Source organism: Nicotiana tabacum, chromosome 23 (assembly GCF_000715075.1).
Source record: "Nicotiana tabacum cultivar K326 chromosome 23, ASM71507v2, whole genome shotgun sequence".
NCBI classification, from domain to species: domain Eukaryota; kingdom Viridiplantae; phylum Streptophyta; class Magnoliopsida; order Solanales; family Solanaceae; genus Nicotiana; species Nicotiana tabacum.
The window spans coordinates 17287703-17302249 of NC_134102.1; the positions used below are offsets into that span (position 1 = coordinate 17287703).

The 14547-nt window shown below is 37.8% G+C and overlaps 2 protein-coding genes and 1 pseudogene across 2 annotated transcripts; 1 reads left to right on the forward strand and 2 right to left on the reverse strand.

Annotated features, from left to right (window-relative positions):
* The first annotated feature begins 1086 nt into the window (after positions 1 to 1086).
* Positions 1087 to 3494, forward strand: LOC107762429 (uncharacterized). The gene is made up of 2 exons (XM_016580791.2): positions 1087 to 1554; positions 2386 to 3494. Exons 1-2 carry the CDS (start codon positions 1209 to 1211, stop codon positions 3276 to 3278), a joined length of 1239 nt encoding a protein of 412 aa, XP_016436277.2. The 5' UTR covers positions 1087 to 1208; the 3' UTR covers positions 3279 to 3494.
* Positions 3495 to 3633: 139 nt separating this feature from the next.
* On the reverse strand, positions 3634 to 5958 carry LOC107762440 (putative GEM-like protein 8; annotated as a pseudogene).
* Positions 5959 to 11906: 5948 nt separating this feature from the next.
* LOC107787911 (putative GEM-like protein 8) lies at positions 11907 to 13530 on the reverse strand. Its single transcript, XM_016609522.2, has 4 exons — positions 13251 to 13530; positions 13075 to 13149; positions 12361 to 12635; positions 11907 to 12277 (listed from the first exon to the last, which is right to left on the reverse strand). The coding sequence occupies exons 1-4, from the start codon at positions 13405 to 13407 to the stop codon at positions 12086 to 12088; spliced, it is 699 nt and encodes a 232-aa protein (XP_016465008.1). The 5' UTR covers positions 13408 to 13530; the 3' UTR covers positions 11907 to 12085.
* Between the last annotated feature and the right edge of the window lie 1017 nt (positions 13531 to 14547).

Genomic DNA, 14547 nt, shown 5'->3' on the forward strand with positions numbered 1-14547 from the left:
ATATTGTAAATGCAGATTCAGAAGAATCAGACTATCAAGGGATATTGGTTTCCAAAGCATCATGTTGATTGTTGAAAGTGATGACAATGGTTTGGTTAATAGGATAACGAGGAAGATGAAAGCTTTGTATCTAAAGTGAATTTATGTGGTTTAAGATCTTGTGAAGAAAGTGAGTGTTGTTATCCATTTTGTAGCTAAGATTCCTACTTCTAATCAATTTGAATCTAGTTGTACTTTCGTGTGGATAATTTGGCAAAATTTCACCTAGTTCAAGGTTCTAGGGGGACAATGTTGGAACCGTGGTCTAGGATGTTGCTCATGTCTTGCTTCTCAAACTAAGTTGGTCAAGATAATTGTTCGAGCTTGCGTTTCATCCTTTTCCTTGGGTCATAATCTTTCATTTTCATCCTTTACACACATCCGACGTTTACATTAAACCATATTTATTTGTTATACTTAAGTAACAAATTGAGATGAACATTTTTATTGATGAACTATGTTCGAGTAATAAGAATATATATAAAGGACATATGTTATGTATTTATTTGGATTGATGACAACACTATGTGTCTGAGTAAACCGTACGAGACTTTTGGGACCCTTGTACTAACACATTGTGATGGTGAGTTAAGTATTAAGTTGGGAATGGCAATTATTGTTTATGAAGAATAGTCTAGTCATATCCATATACAAGTACCATCAAAGAATGTGGTGCAGTGTATGTGGTTACTTTTTACTTAATTAGAGGTCTCAGGATCGAGCCCTGGGTATGGAAAAATACTTGGTAGGGAGCGCTTTCTCCGGATGGGGCCGTACGCGACGCGAATCCAAATATAGTCGAGCTCCAATGCGGTCTTAACCAGTTGTTTTGCGATCAAGTATTGGGAATTGAGAAATGTTTCACCCATTAAATGATTTTACCAAAAAATAGATACTATATGTTAGTTGAAATTAGTTCAATTAATCAACAAAAATGTAAGTTCAAATGTTTATGTCATGGTTTGTTGTTGTTGCTTCATAAGTCGGTAACCACCACATTCCAATTCCTATACAAACACCCTTATAGCCAACTCATAATTCATTATTTATTCCATCAAATATTGGAGTAGATGTGCCCATTCCGAAAACCCTATAAATAAAACAAACACAAAACAAAAAACCCTTCTGCTTTTTCTTCCAAGAAGATCAGAACCATAAGCTTCCCAAACATGGCCTGCAACGGCGTCGTTTCAGGCCTTTGTATAAACGACAGCCTCGGCGACGACGAGCTTCGGGCCGTGTTATCTCGGCTCGAAGACGACAAAGACAAGGAAGTTTTCGGGCTGGTCTGTAAGCGGTGGCTTTTTATTCAAAGCACTGAAAGGAAGAAACTTTGTGCTCGGGCCGGGCCTCATATGCTCCGTAAAATTGCGGCCCGATTTACTCGCTTGCATGAACTTGATCTTTGTCAGTCAGTTTCTAGATCTTTCTACCCAGGCGTTACGGATTCTGATCTTTCCGTTATTGCTGCTGCTTTCTCTTGCTTAAAAATCCTCAGTCTTCAGAACTGTAAAGGTCAAATTTTTAATTGTCTTTACATTTGAATTTGTTGAATTTAAATCACCAATGCACCCCTGATAGACTAGTGGGTTCCTTTTATTTGTCCAGTTTGTAATTTGCCCTCCCCTTGCGAAATCATTAAGTGCTTATTGTACTAAATTATCCTTATTAATAGTTTGCAAAAATCTTTATTTGACTACTAATACTCCAATGGTTACTTAATGATATGGGTAAGATTAGGAAAAAATAATTAATTATCTTTTTATTTGCTAAAGTGGACAAGTAAAAGGAATCTGGTGACTAAAGGAGATACTGTAATCTTGGACGTTAAGGAGTTTTAAAAGTTTTGACTAAGCTTTCGTTTGAAATGCTAATGGTTTTGACCCAATTGTGGAAAAGACTGCCCTTTTCTGTTTTCTATTTTGTAAATAATGGATTTCAATGATAAACTTAGATTTTTATGAAGGATTTTGGGAGAAATTTTGGGGAGGTTTTTTGAGAAAACTTAAATGTGAATTTGTAGAATTTTGTGTTTGTGGAAAGGTTATGTCTTTTGTTCTGTGTGGTTTTGAAGTTGTAGCAAAAAGGAGGACATTTAGTTACATCATATGTATTCCAACTTTCAAAAGAAGTGTAACTTTGCTGCTAATCTGAAAGCTGCCTTTTCCTTCACACGCATGTTTTTCATCGTGGACAATGAATAAAATCTTATTGAAAATTTGTGCTTGAGATGATAGTTCGATCATCTTAGATCTTTCACAACATCATGATTAAAAGACACAGGCTGAATTGTGCTCAAGTATTCTAGTTAATTTAACTTGAAATTTTATGGTCCAAATTTTACAGGCATAACAGACAATGGAATGGCAGCAATCGGATCCAGTCTCTCTTATTTACAGTCCTTAGATGTATCCTACTGCAGAAAGATCACAGACAAGGGTCTCTCAGCTGTTGCTGAGGGGTGTCGTGATTTGAGAACCTTGCATCTTGCTGGCTGTAGATTTGTCTCAGATTCATTACTGGAAGCTCTCTCCAAGAATTGCCATAGTTTAGAAGAGCTGGGTTTGCAAGGATGCACCAACATCACCAACTCGGGTCTCTCTGTTTTGGTCGAAGGTTGCCGAAGGATAAAGCATTTAGACATTAACAAATGCAGCAATGTTGGTGATATTGGGATATCTAGCGTGTCCAAAGCTTGTTCATTGACACTCAGGACATTGAAGTTGTTAGATTGCTACAAAGTTGGCGATGAATCAATCTTATCCTTGGCTAGCTACTGCAAAAATCTTGAGACACTCGTTATTGGTGGTTGCCGTAACATATCAGACGAGTCCATGAAGTCACTTGCTGCTGCATGTAGTAATAGTCTTAGGAAACTGAGGATGGATTGGTGTTTGAACATTACAGACTCGTCGTTGGACTGTATCATTTCCGGATGCAAAAAGCTTGAGGTTCTTGACATTGGCTGCTGTGAAGAGGTAACTGATGCTGCATTTCAACAATTAGGAAGCGAAGACTTTATGCTGGGGATGAAGATTTTGAAGGTCAGTAACTGTCCAAAGATCACTGTTGACGGAATTAAGAAACTTCTGAAGTCATGTGAGTCTCTTGAATATCTAGACGTACGATCTTGTCTCCTTATAACTAAAGCAGGGTGTGAGGAGGCTGGACTTGAGTTTCCTGAATCTTGCAAAATAAACTTCACTGGGAGCTTAGCTGAGCCAGATGAGTTACTTTGAGCAGTACTTGATTACGGAATGCCTTTGCTGCACTTGGTATCATACTGTAGAAGGATTGCATTCTTACTCCAAGACCTACAAAATGAATTTAGAAGCTCCTGGTGTCAGTCCTTTGTTCTCATTATTTGTCTTTTGTTAAGCATGAACTTTTTCATTGTAGATTATTTGCCTGCTTTTCATTTATTTAATCCCAAACTCCTGTATATCATCCTTGTATATTACTAGTAGCCCTCATTGGTTGTTGTAGGTGTTTTCAGATTGTGAATGAATGAAGTCTCATTGTTTTTCTGTGAAAAAATGAAGTCCCGTTGCCAACTGCCTTACTGGTATCAACTGCATGCAGTTACATTTGCTGGTTCAGGTTTATGCGTGTGTGTATATATATAAAAGTATTTGTGACTGAGCTTATCCACAATTGGATTGTGTTAGCTGTAACTGCATATAGTCTGGAGGTTTACAAGAACCATATTTAAACTAGTTGGCCAAAGAAATTAATCAGATTGCAAGATGGGAACCAATATTCTGATTGCAAAATGGACTTGTATATATTGTCTGTGTTAAATTTCTTTCCACTGTCAGTGTATTTTAACCCGTGCGCTCTCAGCATATTACAAAATGGATAATACAGGAATCCAAAAGCCAAAGTAGTTGTTTTACCTGGAAAGTGGTATGGAAATAAGTTTTCTTGGTGAAAAAAGATTTAATATTTTCAAATGAAGACATTCTACTTGTATCTTATTTTACTGAGGACATTCTATATCATAACCAGGGAAAAAAAAGACTTGAAGTCAGCAAAGATGTTAATACAGTATTATTGTGGGCATTTAAACATTACTAAAATGTCAATCCTATAGGTAGCATTTGGGTCTTTTTCCAAATCCTAACTTGGGTTGTAAAGCTTACTCCCAGGACAAGCAGAAAGCTGAATTAATCATCAAAGAAAAGCCATCTGTTTGCATAAATTTTACATTAAGTCTATATATTCACATCAACTCACAAGGCTCAAGCCCACCAAACCTAAAACCTCCTTTGAGCAATGGAGCTAGTTACAAGTTTTAACACATCACAGAATTCATTTTTGCATCAACATTTTATATTGATGAATGGGCATGCTAGAAAAAAAAAATGAAAAAAGGAAAACTAATTATCTTCCTAGCTTGCTTGAACTTGATGAAATTGACTGCTGCAGATATCTGAGAGTCTTTTGATGATTGAGGAATCCCATGAACCAGAACTCAAAATCATCCTCTGTAACTAACTTTATATACTTCTGTGATGGCTTTTCCATATTTTCACTCTCTTTTGCTTTCTTCATCTTACTTAGAGGGATCAACACCTGCAAGTTCGAACCTATTAGATTATGCTTCACATGGCTAGAAAAATAGAGATTAAAGAAAACTGAGTAGAATGTATTGGATACCGTATAATGGATTCTAAGAAAATTTCCAGTTGGAGATGAGAGCTTTATTGATCTCTCACTGCAAAAAGCAACCTTATCAGTAGAGATGAAGAGAAGGCCTGCCATTGGACCAGTTGTGGTTGATAAATAGCATTGAGAAACCTTCAATAGCTTTTCATTATGTCTAACACTAAACTTCTGCTTGAATATTCTCTCCACCATTCCTACTTGAAGAATTTTTGCCCCGAGGCTCAATTTTCACTTCACAATTTCTGTTAGCTTTCCCCCCAATAGAGTTCTGGCTTGGAGGTCAGAAATCTGCGGCAGTTTCACTTCCTTGAACTGGCTACTACCGCGCAACGTGCCCTTGCTTGGTGGGTCGTTAATTAATCAGTTTTAAAAAGGGGGATGGATTTTCGGGCTTAGGCTCACTGCACAATTAAAGTTGAAACATTAATGACGTCACAATCAATATTTTCAATCATACATGTAAATAGTGCTTCTTGCATGAATTTTTGTACATCATGACTCACATATATATTGTGTTGTTTAGATTTAAATACTTAAATCATTATTTGCAAGTTGAAGTTTGGCCATCAGTATTTGCAAATACTGAATTTGAGTATTTGAAATACCGATGAAATAGTGGAAAAATTCGTTTGAGGAGTATCTCAAGTGAAATAATGGTTTTCACTCGCAAAAGTTCAACTTTTTTTCAAGTAAAACTCATGTCTGGACACAATTTCAGCTTCCAAATATTTTTTTTTCAACTTCCACTTCAGATACTTTTTTTCTAACTTAAACAAACCATTGTCTTAGTAACATTTTCGATTATCTGTTTGAAGTCGTTTATGGAGAATATAAGTGCCTTACCGCTCACGGATGCCTTGTGCAAGACAATCCATCCTTTCTTCAAGTTTGTTCATCTTACCAATCACAGATTTTCCTGCACATTCAAAATATCCTTCTCAGTGATCTCTTCTTTCATTAAGGTGTACTATTTATAAATACTGAAATAACAGGGGAATTACTCACTTTGCTTTATTTTGGACAAGTTCTTTGAAGTTGCAGATGGACGAATATGGTCTTGGCAAGCAGATATGGACAGTAGTCTTTTTGGCTGCCTTTGAAATGAGTATACTGCGGAACTCATGGGAATACCACCCACCACATGTCCATTGAGTAAGTTCTTCATTGTGACTTCTGATTTTGAAGAGGATTACTGTATTGTGAAGGTCGGTGAGAAATAAGTCTTTGGTTGATGGTTTAAGAACCATCCTTGTAGCATATATATATGTGTGTCCTTGTAGCACTATATATATATAGGAGTTTGGGAGAAGTTGATGAATCTTTTAACTAATTGTTGCATCCATGAGTCTGCTATGGGTCATCAGAAACAACCATAAAAGAACATGTACTTTTTTAGAGTTTGTCAGGAACATGTAGTGGCTGCTAATTTCAAAAGTTTCAATGTCTTTGATAATCCTTCTGTTGTTTGATATTTGATATTGTCAAATATCAAAGTGCAGTACACGTACAACCTCTCCTTTCTTTTCTTTGTTTTTACCCTTTGCTTGCGATCCATTATAACGGTGGTGTTTGGGGAAGTTTGTGCACACCTTGACTATTTCACTAGGTACCTGCGACCTTCCACTAGCACATGCATAATGTAACTCTGCCCATTAAAGCTTAGGCTCTTAAGAAGAGATCACTTTATATTAAGCTTAGGCAGTTAACCTTATATTTTCTTACTTCTGCTGAAATTTGAGCGCTGGTCTCATGATTTTAGTAATCCATGTCTTTCTCTTGCTGAAACAGGTTTCCGAAAATGCCTTTCTTTTAGTTGTGATCAAGATTTGTGTGCACATGTGGTGTTTTCAACTTTTGAGTTGGCAGATTTGCTTTGTGATGCAACCTACTTTTATAAGTTTAGCAAAAGTAAGAGAAATCTTTGCATTTTGAAGTCATCTTGTCAAAACTGGTAAGGTAGTTTGATTCACCCTATAGACTCGTGCATTCCATTCATGGGCCATTCTCGACAGTCGCATGTAATTTTTTTTATAACCATAATCTTATCTAGTTTCTTCTAAAACTTAAAGTTTCAGCTGGTATTATCATATGCACTTTAATGTTGTGGTTCCGAGTTGATAATTTTTATATAGAAAAGGATTGAATAAGCATTTTCTATACAAGGACAATGTTATGGCTGACAAGAGTGGGTTGCTGTAGTGGTGAGCACCCTCCACTTCCAACCAAGAGGTTGTGAGTTCGAGTCACCCCAAGAGCAAGGTGGGGAGTTCTTGGAGGGATGGAGCCGAGGGTCTATCGGAAATAGCTTCTCTACCCCAGAGTAGGGGTAAGGTCTGCGTACAAACTACCCTCCCCAGACCCCACTAGTGGGATTATACTGAGTTGTTGTTGTTTGAACTTTAAATTGCTAGTAGGAAATTGAACTGTCTTTATTGAGAAGCAAACTATAAGATTGATGATTGCACAACTATTTATGTATAGTATTTATGAATTATGTTTTTTATAGACTAGGTTAAAGTTTCCTCCCAATATTGATACTACTACAACAACAACAACAACAAACCCAGTGAAATCCCACAAGTGGGATCTGGGGAGGGTAATGTGTACGCAGACCTTACCCCTACCTTATAAGGGTAGAGAATATTTATATAGAAGGGAAAGACAAAAGGCAATCCTTCTTGAATATTAAAAGGTATACAAAATTACCTCTTTCACAAGCTTTTAGTGCATCGTTAAAATATCTCAAGCTAGTTTTTCTAGTCTTATATGATTAAAGTTGACAGGATAACTATTTGAATTTATGACATTACAGTTTAGTAGTGATCAATATTTAATCATAAATTAACTAGTTGATTGTCCCCTTTGAAACATGAGTGAGTCATCCATTAACTTTGAAGTGTTGCTTAATACATTAGGCAAGGGAACGTGGGTAGTCATTCAAAGATTTCAATCTGCTACGCAGGGCCAGCTCTGGATTATGTATACTGCCTTCTCTTTTAAGGCAGTTATCTTATCTTGCTTTTTTTGTCCATCTCATCTTGAAGTGTAAAGGCAGATTTATAGGCGTTTATGCTGACTTTATGTGGAAAACATCACGCACACATGTCAAATGATTCAAATTTTTGAGTAAACTAACTTATTTTCTTAATACTTTGACCAACTTTTGGCCTTTGGTTGTTAGACAATATTTTAAAAAATTTGGAGAAATAAAAATGTTCAAAAATGAAGCACAAAACATAATAATATTTTCTGATACATTTTCATACGTTTCTTTCATAATACTTAGCAAGTTTTTAAGAAATTATTTTTAATACTCCCTCTATTCCATATTATGTGACATTATTCATATTAGTCCTTTCCAAAAGAATGACACCTTATATTTGGAAATAATTTAATTTAATTTTTTTTAATGTACCCCTAGTGTCATGTTTTTATAGTCTAAAAATCTTATGGTAGGTTTAAGACTTTTAAGTTCCAATAGCTCAGGAGACTAGTTGGCGGCAAAAATCGAGGGCGCTCTGGTTAAAGGAGGGGGATTCGAATGCCAAGTTTTTCCATAGGGTGGCGGTCGCAAATCGAAGGAGAAACTTCGTAGAGTCCTTAGTTGTGGATGGGGTAAGGATTGAGGGAGAAGAGGAGGTAAAAGGGGAGATAGCGGGGTTTTATGAGAACTTATATAGAGAGGAAGTTAGTTGGAGGCCGACTTTGGGGAGAATAGAGTTCAACCATATAGGGGAGGGAGACGACGAGTGGCTAGAAAGGGTTTTCGAGGAGGAGGAGGTGCACGAGGCTGTGTCGAGTTGTGCTGGTGATAAGGCCCCCGGGCCTGATGGTTTCTCCTTGGCTTTCTTTCAGCTCTTCTGGGACACCATCAAGGGGGAGTTGATGGAAGCCATTGAATACTTCCATGCGAATGGTGTTTTCGAGAGAAGTATCAATGCTTCCTTTATTACTATTGTGCCTAAGAAAGAAGGTGCATCTTGTATCAGAGACTACAGGCCTATTAGTCTCGTGGGGAGTATTTACAAGATTATTTCTAAAGTGCTTTCCAACAGACTTAAGAAGGTTCTTGACATGACTGTTTCGTCCTCCCAGAATGTGTTTGTGAAAGGTAGGCAGATCCTGGATGCTGCCTTGGTGGCAAATGAACTTGTAAACTCCAGAAGGAAAAATAGAGAACCCGGCTTACTATGCAAGTTGGACCTTGAGAAGGCTTTCGACCATGTCAATTGGGAGTTCCTAGACTTTATTATGATGCGGATGGGGTTTGGGGAAAGATGGAGGGGATGGATCAAGTTCTGCATTTCCTCAGTCAGATTCTCTGTCCTGGTTAATGGTAGCCCGTGTGGTTTCTTTGGCAGCTCCAGGGGTCTCAGGCAAGGTGACCCCCTATCCCCCATGTTATTCATTCTAGTGATGGATGCTCTGAGCAAAATGATGGATCGTGCGGCGGGCGGAGGTTTCTTGAGAGGATTCTCAGCTCCGATTGGGGTGCTCAGTGCCCGAAGAGTCTCACATTTACTTTTTGCGGATGACACACTGGTTTTCTGTGATGCCGATATGGATCAGTTGACCTACCTGAAGCAGGTCCTGCAGTGGTTTCAGTTAGTATCAGGACTCAAAATCAACATCGGCAAGTGTGAGATTTTCCCGGTAGGTGAGGTTACTAATATTGATGCCTTGTCTTGTGTTCTCAGATGCAAGGTGGGCTCCCTTCCCACTACTTACCTAGGCCTCCTTTGGGCGCTTCATATAAGGATACTACGGTTTGGAATCCAGTGATCGAGCGGGTTGAAAAAAGATTAGCAGGGTGGCAGAAACGGTATTTGTCAAAAGGAGGTAAGGAAGTGCTTATCAAAAGCACTTTATCGAGTATGCCCACCTATTACTTATCCCTGTTGCAAGCACCGGTGAGCATCACAGAAAAACTGGAGCGACTTCAAAGGAACTTTCTGTGGGATGCGGCGGATGGAACTAGAAAGTTTCATCTAGTGAATTGGCAGACAGTCACTTCCCCAAAGAAGTGGGGTGGACTTGGAGTGAAAGATCTTAGGGTATTTAACAGAGCTTTAATGGGAAAGTGGCTGTGGAGATTCGGGGTAGAAGAGCATGCTTTATGGAGGAAGGTCATAGTAGAAAAGTACGATTCAACGGGAGGGGGTTGGAGGACCAAGGCGATCACAACACCTTTCGGGTGTGGCATGTGGAGGAGCATCATGAAGAATTGGGAAGCATTCAATGGCAACATCACTTACAGGGTGAGAGATGGAAGGAGAATCAGCCTTTTGGAATCATAGGTGGTGTGGAGAGGATACTCTGAGGGTCTCCTTCCCCCACGTCTTCAGAGTTTCAAACCAGAAGGAACTGATGGCCCAACAGATTCGCAAGGAGCATGAAGGGGGTAGTATGGGACCTCTCATTCAGGAGGAACATGCAAGATCGGGAGATTGCGGAGCTCCAAGTTTTGTTGGCACTGCTATACGGGCAAGACAGGCTCCAGCCATCCTGCGACTCTTGGAGATGGGGCTTGCGTGGCGATGGTTTGTTCACCGTAAAGTCTTTTTACCAGAGTATGTTTGTGAGAGAGACCACTTTTCCATACTTCTCGATCTAGATTCCTAGGGCGCCCACGAATGTGTGCTTTTTTGCATGGCTAGCGGCGAGGGGAGTGATCTTGACTGCTGAAAATCTTCGAAAGAGAGGAATTACACTTGTTAGTTGGTGCTACATGTGTAAAAGCTCGGGGAAGAAGTTGATCACCTTATGTTGCATTGTCCTGTGTCCTCTGCTTTTTGGAGGGCAATCCTGAATCTTTTTGGTGTTCAATGGGTGATGCCAAGCACTGTAAAGGAAATGTTATATAGTTGGGGCGGTTTTCGTAGAAGAAGAAAGCAAAAGGCGTGGAAGTTCGCCCCGTTAGCTCTCATGTGGGTAGTATGGGGGAGAGAAATAGGAGAGCTTTTGAGGAGATTGAGTCTCCTTTTTCATATCTTAAGAATAGTCTTTTATCTTTGATCGTTTTTTGGTTCACTCATTTAGCCCCTATTTGTATAGAAGATTGGGCGTCTTTTGTAGAGAATCATATTCTGATGTAAATTCTCTACGTCTTTGGTATACTTCGTGTATACGGGAGTTCTCTCCCTTTTGATTAATACAATTTACCTTATAAAAAAAAAGTTCCAAATGTCTGTCTTTCTTAAATTTCGTGTCAAGTCAAACTCCACTACATAAATTGAAACGGACAAAATAATACTTTTAGATTTGTGCAATGTGTTATCATTCGTTTTAAGAATTATATTATCCAACAAGCTGTTTGGTCAATTTTTGTTGGAAAGTGAGTTTAGCTACTCAAAACTTGAATAAAATGAAGTAAACCTCTATTATGTCCAAAATGAGAAGAGTGATAACTGTTACAGGAAAAATCTCAAGAAAGAAGTAGTTTTACTTAAATCAAAATATAAAAAGCCTTATGCTTATTCTTTTTTTGGATTGTAGAGTTTAGGGGTATGGTACCCTACTGGCCTACTCTCTTGGTTTCACTAGTTCATATATATATAAAGATGTATGAGAAACATGTGAAGCAGTGAATTCAATCTGATAATTTGATTTGATTGAGGTTGCATCTTAATTGTATAACTTCATCAGGATGTTAATATTTTACTAAGGATATTATGACGAACTACTTGTTCAAAATTGTATCTCTCTATGTTGGAGGCATTTGAGATGTTGTATGCATGCTTGGGACTAAATTAAGTTAGTTGGATGGTGTGAGTGTTTTAAACATGGCTAAAAGTTTGCCTAAGGCTGTTCGCTCGCTCGCTACGGGGATCAAAATGGACTGTGGGTGAGAAAAGGGCAACACTGGTCAAAATGAACTAGTGCTGTGATCGCAGTAAGGGAGCCACGATATTAGTGATTTCTGCATGGCATGGCTCAATACAGAGAAGCTTCAATCGCGACACATGACTCATGATCACAGCAGGCAAGGTCCCGGTGACAATAAGCCCAAGCTCAAAAATAACGATTGTGAGCCCGGTTGCTGCGATCACCATTCTATGGGGGTGTTGAGGTATTGAGCTCTTTATAAATTATGGTTGGTGTATGATTATGCTGTGGCCTGTGGGAATGATGTGAAGGGGATAGATGAATCAAGATTCACCCTAGGTTTCATGAAAATGGTTGGATGACTGGCCAAGTCCTAAAACATGAATTAGGCTTCCGTATTAACTACCAAGGCTCAAAGCCTACAAAACCTAAAACCTCCTTCTAGAAATGGAGCTAGTTACAAGTTTGAACAGATCCAATTCGTTTTGCATCAACATTTTACATTGATGAAAGGCGAAGTTGGAAACAAAATGAAAAAAGAAAAGGAGTAAAGCTATCTTCTTAGCTTGCTTAAAGAACTAGAAATTGCCTGCTGCAGATATCTCAGAGTCTTTTGATGATTAAGGAATCCCATAAACCAGAACTCATAATCATCCTCTGTAACTACTTGTATATACTTCTGTGATGGCTTTTCCATATTTCCACTTTCTTTTGCTTTCTTTATCTTACTTATTGGGATCGATACCTGCAATTGTGAACCGGCTTATTAGATCATGCTTTACATGGCTAGAAATTTAGAGATGTAAGGAAAACAGAGCAGATAGGTACCTTGTAACGGATTCTAAGAAACTTTCCAGTTGGGGATAAGAGCTTTATGGATCGCTCGCTGCAGAAAGCAATCTTATCTGTAGAGATGAAGAGAAGGCCTGCTATTGGACCAGCTGTCGTTGATAAATAGCATTGAGAAACCTTCAATAGCTTTTCATCATCTCTAACATTAAACTTCTGCTTGAATATTCTCTCCAACCCTCCTACTTGAAGAATTTTTGCCCCTAGGCTCAGTTTTCCCTTCACAATTTCTGTTAGCTTCGGGCTTAGGCTCACTGCACAATTAAAGGATATTACAATCAATACTTTCTAACATATATACATGTAAATAATGCTTCTTGCATGAAATTTGTACTTCTTGACTCACTTTATCTGTGTTCTTTAGATTTACACTAGTGTTTGGCGATGACTTCACATAGCGAATTTTTTAGCATTTGAAATACGGGTGAAATATTGAAATAAATTTGTCCGAGTAGCATTTCAAGTAAGATAATTGTTTTCACTCACAAAACTTGAATTTTTTTTTTTTTTTCGGGAGTGGTAACACAACTTGAATTTTTTTTCAAGCAGAACTCATGTCCGCGCTCAGTTTCAACTTCCAAATACTCTTTTTCAACTTTAGCTGCAAATACTTTTTTATTTCAACTTACACATGTCCTAGTAATATTTTCGATTAATCTTTTGAAGTATTTAATGGAGAATGTAAGTGCTTACCATGCTCCCGGATGCCTTGTGCAAGACAGTCCATCCTTTCTCCGAATTTATTCATCTTACCAATGACAGATTTTCCTGCATATTCAAAAATATTTTTAATTTTATGATCTCTTCATTCTAGGGTCATACGACAAGATCAAGTTGATTCTTCATCAAGAGACGACGGAAATACTCACTTTGCTTTATTTTAGATAAGTTCTTTGAAGTTGCATATGGAATAATATGGTCTTCGCTTGCAGATAGAACCAGTAGTCTTTTTGGCTGCCTTTCAAGTGAGCATACTGCTAAACTCCTGGGAATACCCACCACAGTTCCACTGAGTAAGTTCTTCATTGTGATTCTGATTTTGCGGGGGAATATTGCTGTATTGTGATATATTTAAGTTTTGGTTGATGGTTTAAGAACATTCCTTGTAGCGTTATATATAGGGGTTTGAGGAGGAGTTGATGAATCTTTTAACTGATTGTTGCATGAGTCAGCTATGGGTCATCAACAACCAAAAGAAAGATCATGCATGTGCTTTTTAGAATTTTCTTTTGTACCAAGAAGAAAAAGGTTGTCAGGAAGATGGGAGTGTTTTCAATAAAATCTTTTTATTGATTGAAGTTTGAAATATTCAAAAATCAAAGTGCAGTGCATGTTCAACCTCCCCCTTTATTTTCTTTTTTTTTAAATCCCTTTGCTTGCATCAGTCCATCAATATATATCTTTTTCTCTTGCTCCAAAGGTATTGAAAATGTCTTCTGTTAGCTGTCTGGTCAATTACTGTAAACTAATCTCATTGCTGACTTATTTTGTTATCAAGATTTGTGTGCACATGTGGTATGTTTAACTTTTGAGTAGGCATATTTGCTTTGTGATGCAACCTACTTTTGTAAGTTGAGCAAAAGTAAGATAAAATTTTGCATATTGAAGTCATCTTGTCGTAACTAGTAAGGTAGCTTAATTCACTTTTATGACTTTACTTTTCCATACAAATCGACTGATCATTTTTATACAGATAAGGATTCATGAGTAAGCATTTGTTTAAACTTAAATTAATAGTTTTGACTCTCTAGAGGGATGTGTGCAACTCTGAACTTTAAATTGCTAGTAGGAGTTGACCTGCCTTAGTTGAGAAGCACATTGTTGCTGTTAGACTAGCTGTCATAACTTAAACTGTAACCTATATCTTCTTATGACGTCCCCTCCAGTTTCCCTAAATATTAAAGTAAGTCAAAATTCTTTCTTATATTTACAAAATCCTTGAGATAAACAGGCTTGATAAACAAAATCCTTGAGGTGAACCGGGTAAAAAACGCCTTCTTGAATATTCAAAAGTATACAAATTATCTCTTTCAAAAGCTTTTAGTGCAGAGTAAAATTATCTCAAGTTAGTTTGATTAGTTTTATATGATTAAAGTTGACAAGATAACAGTTTAGTGGTGATCCATAACCACCACTTGACTCAAGTTCCCTTTTGAAACATGAGTG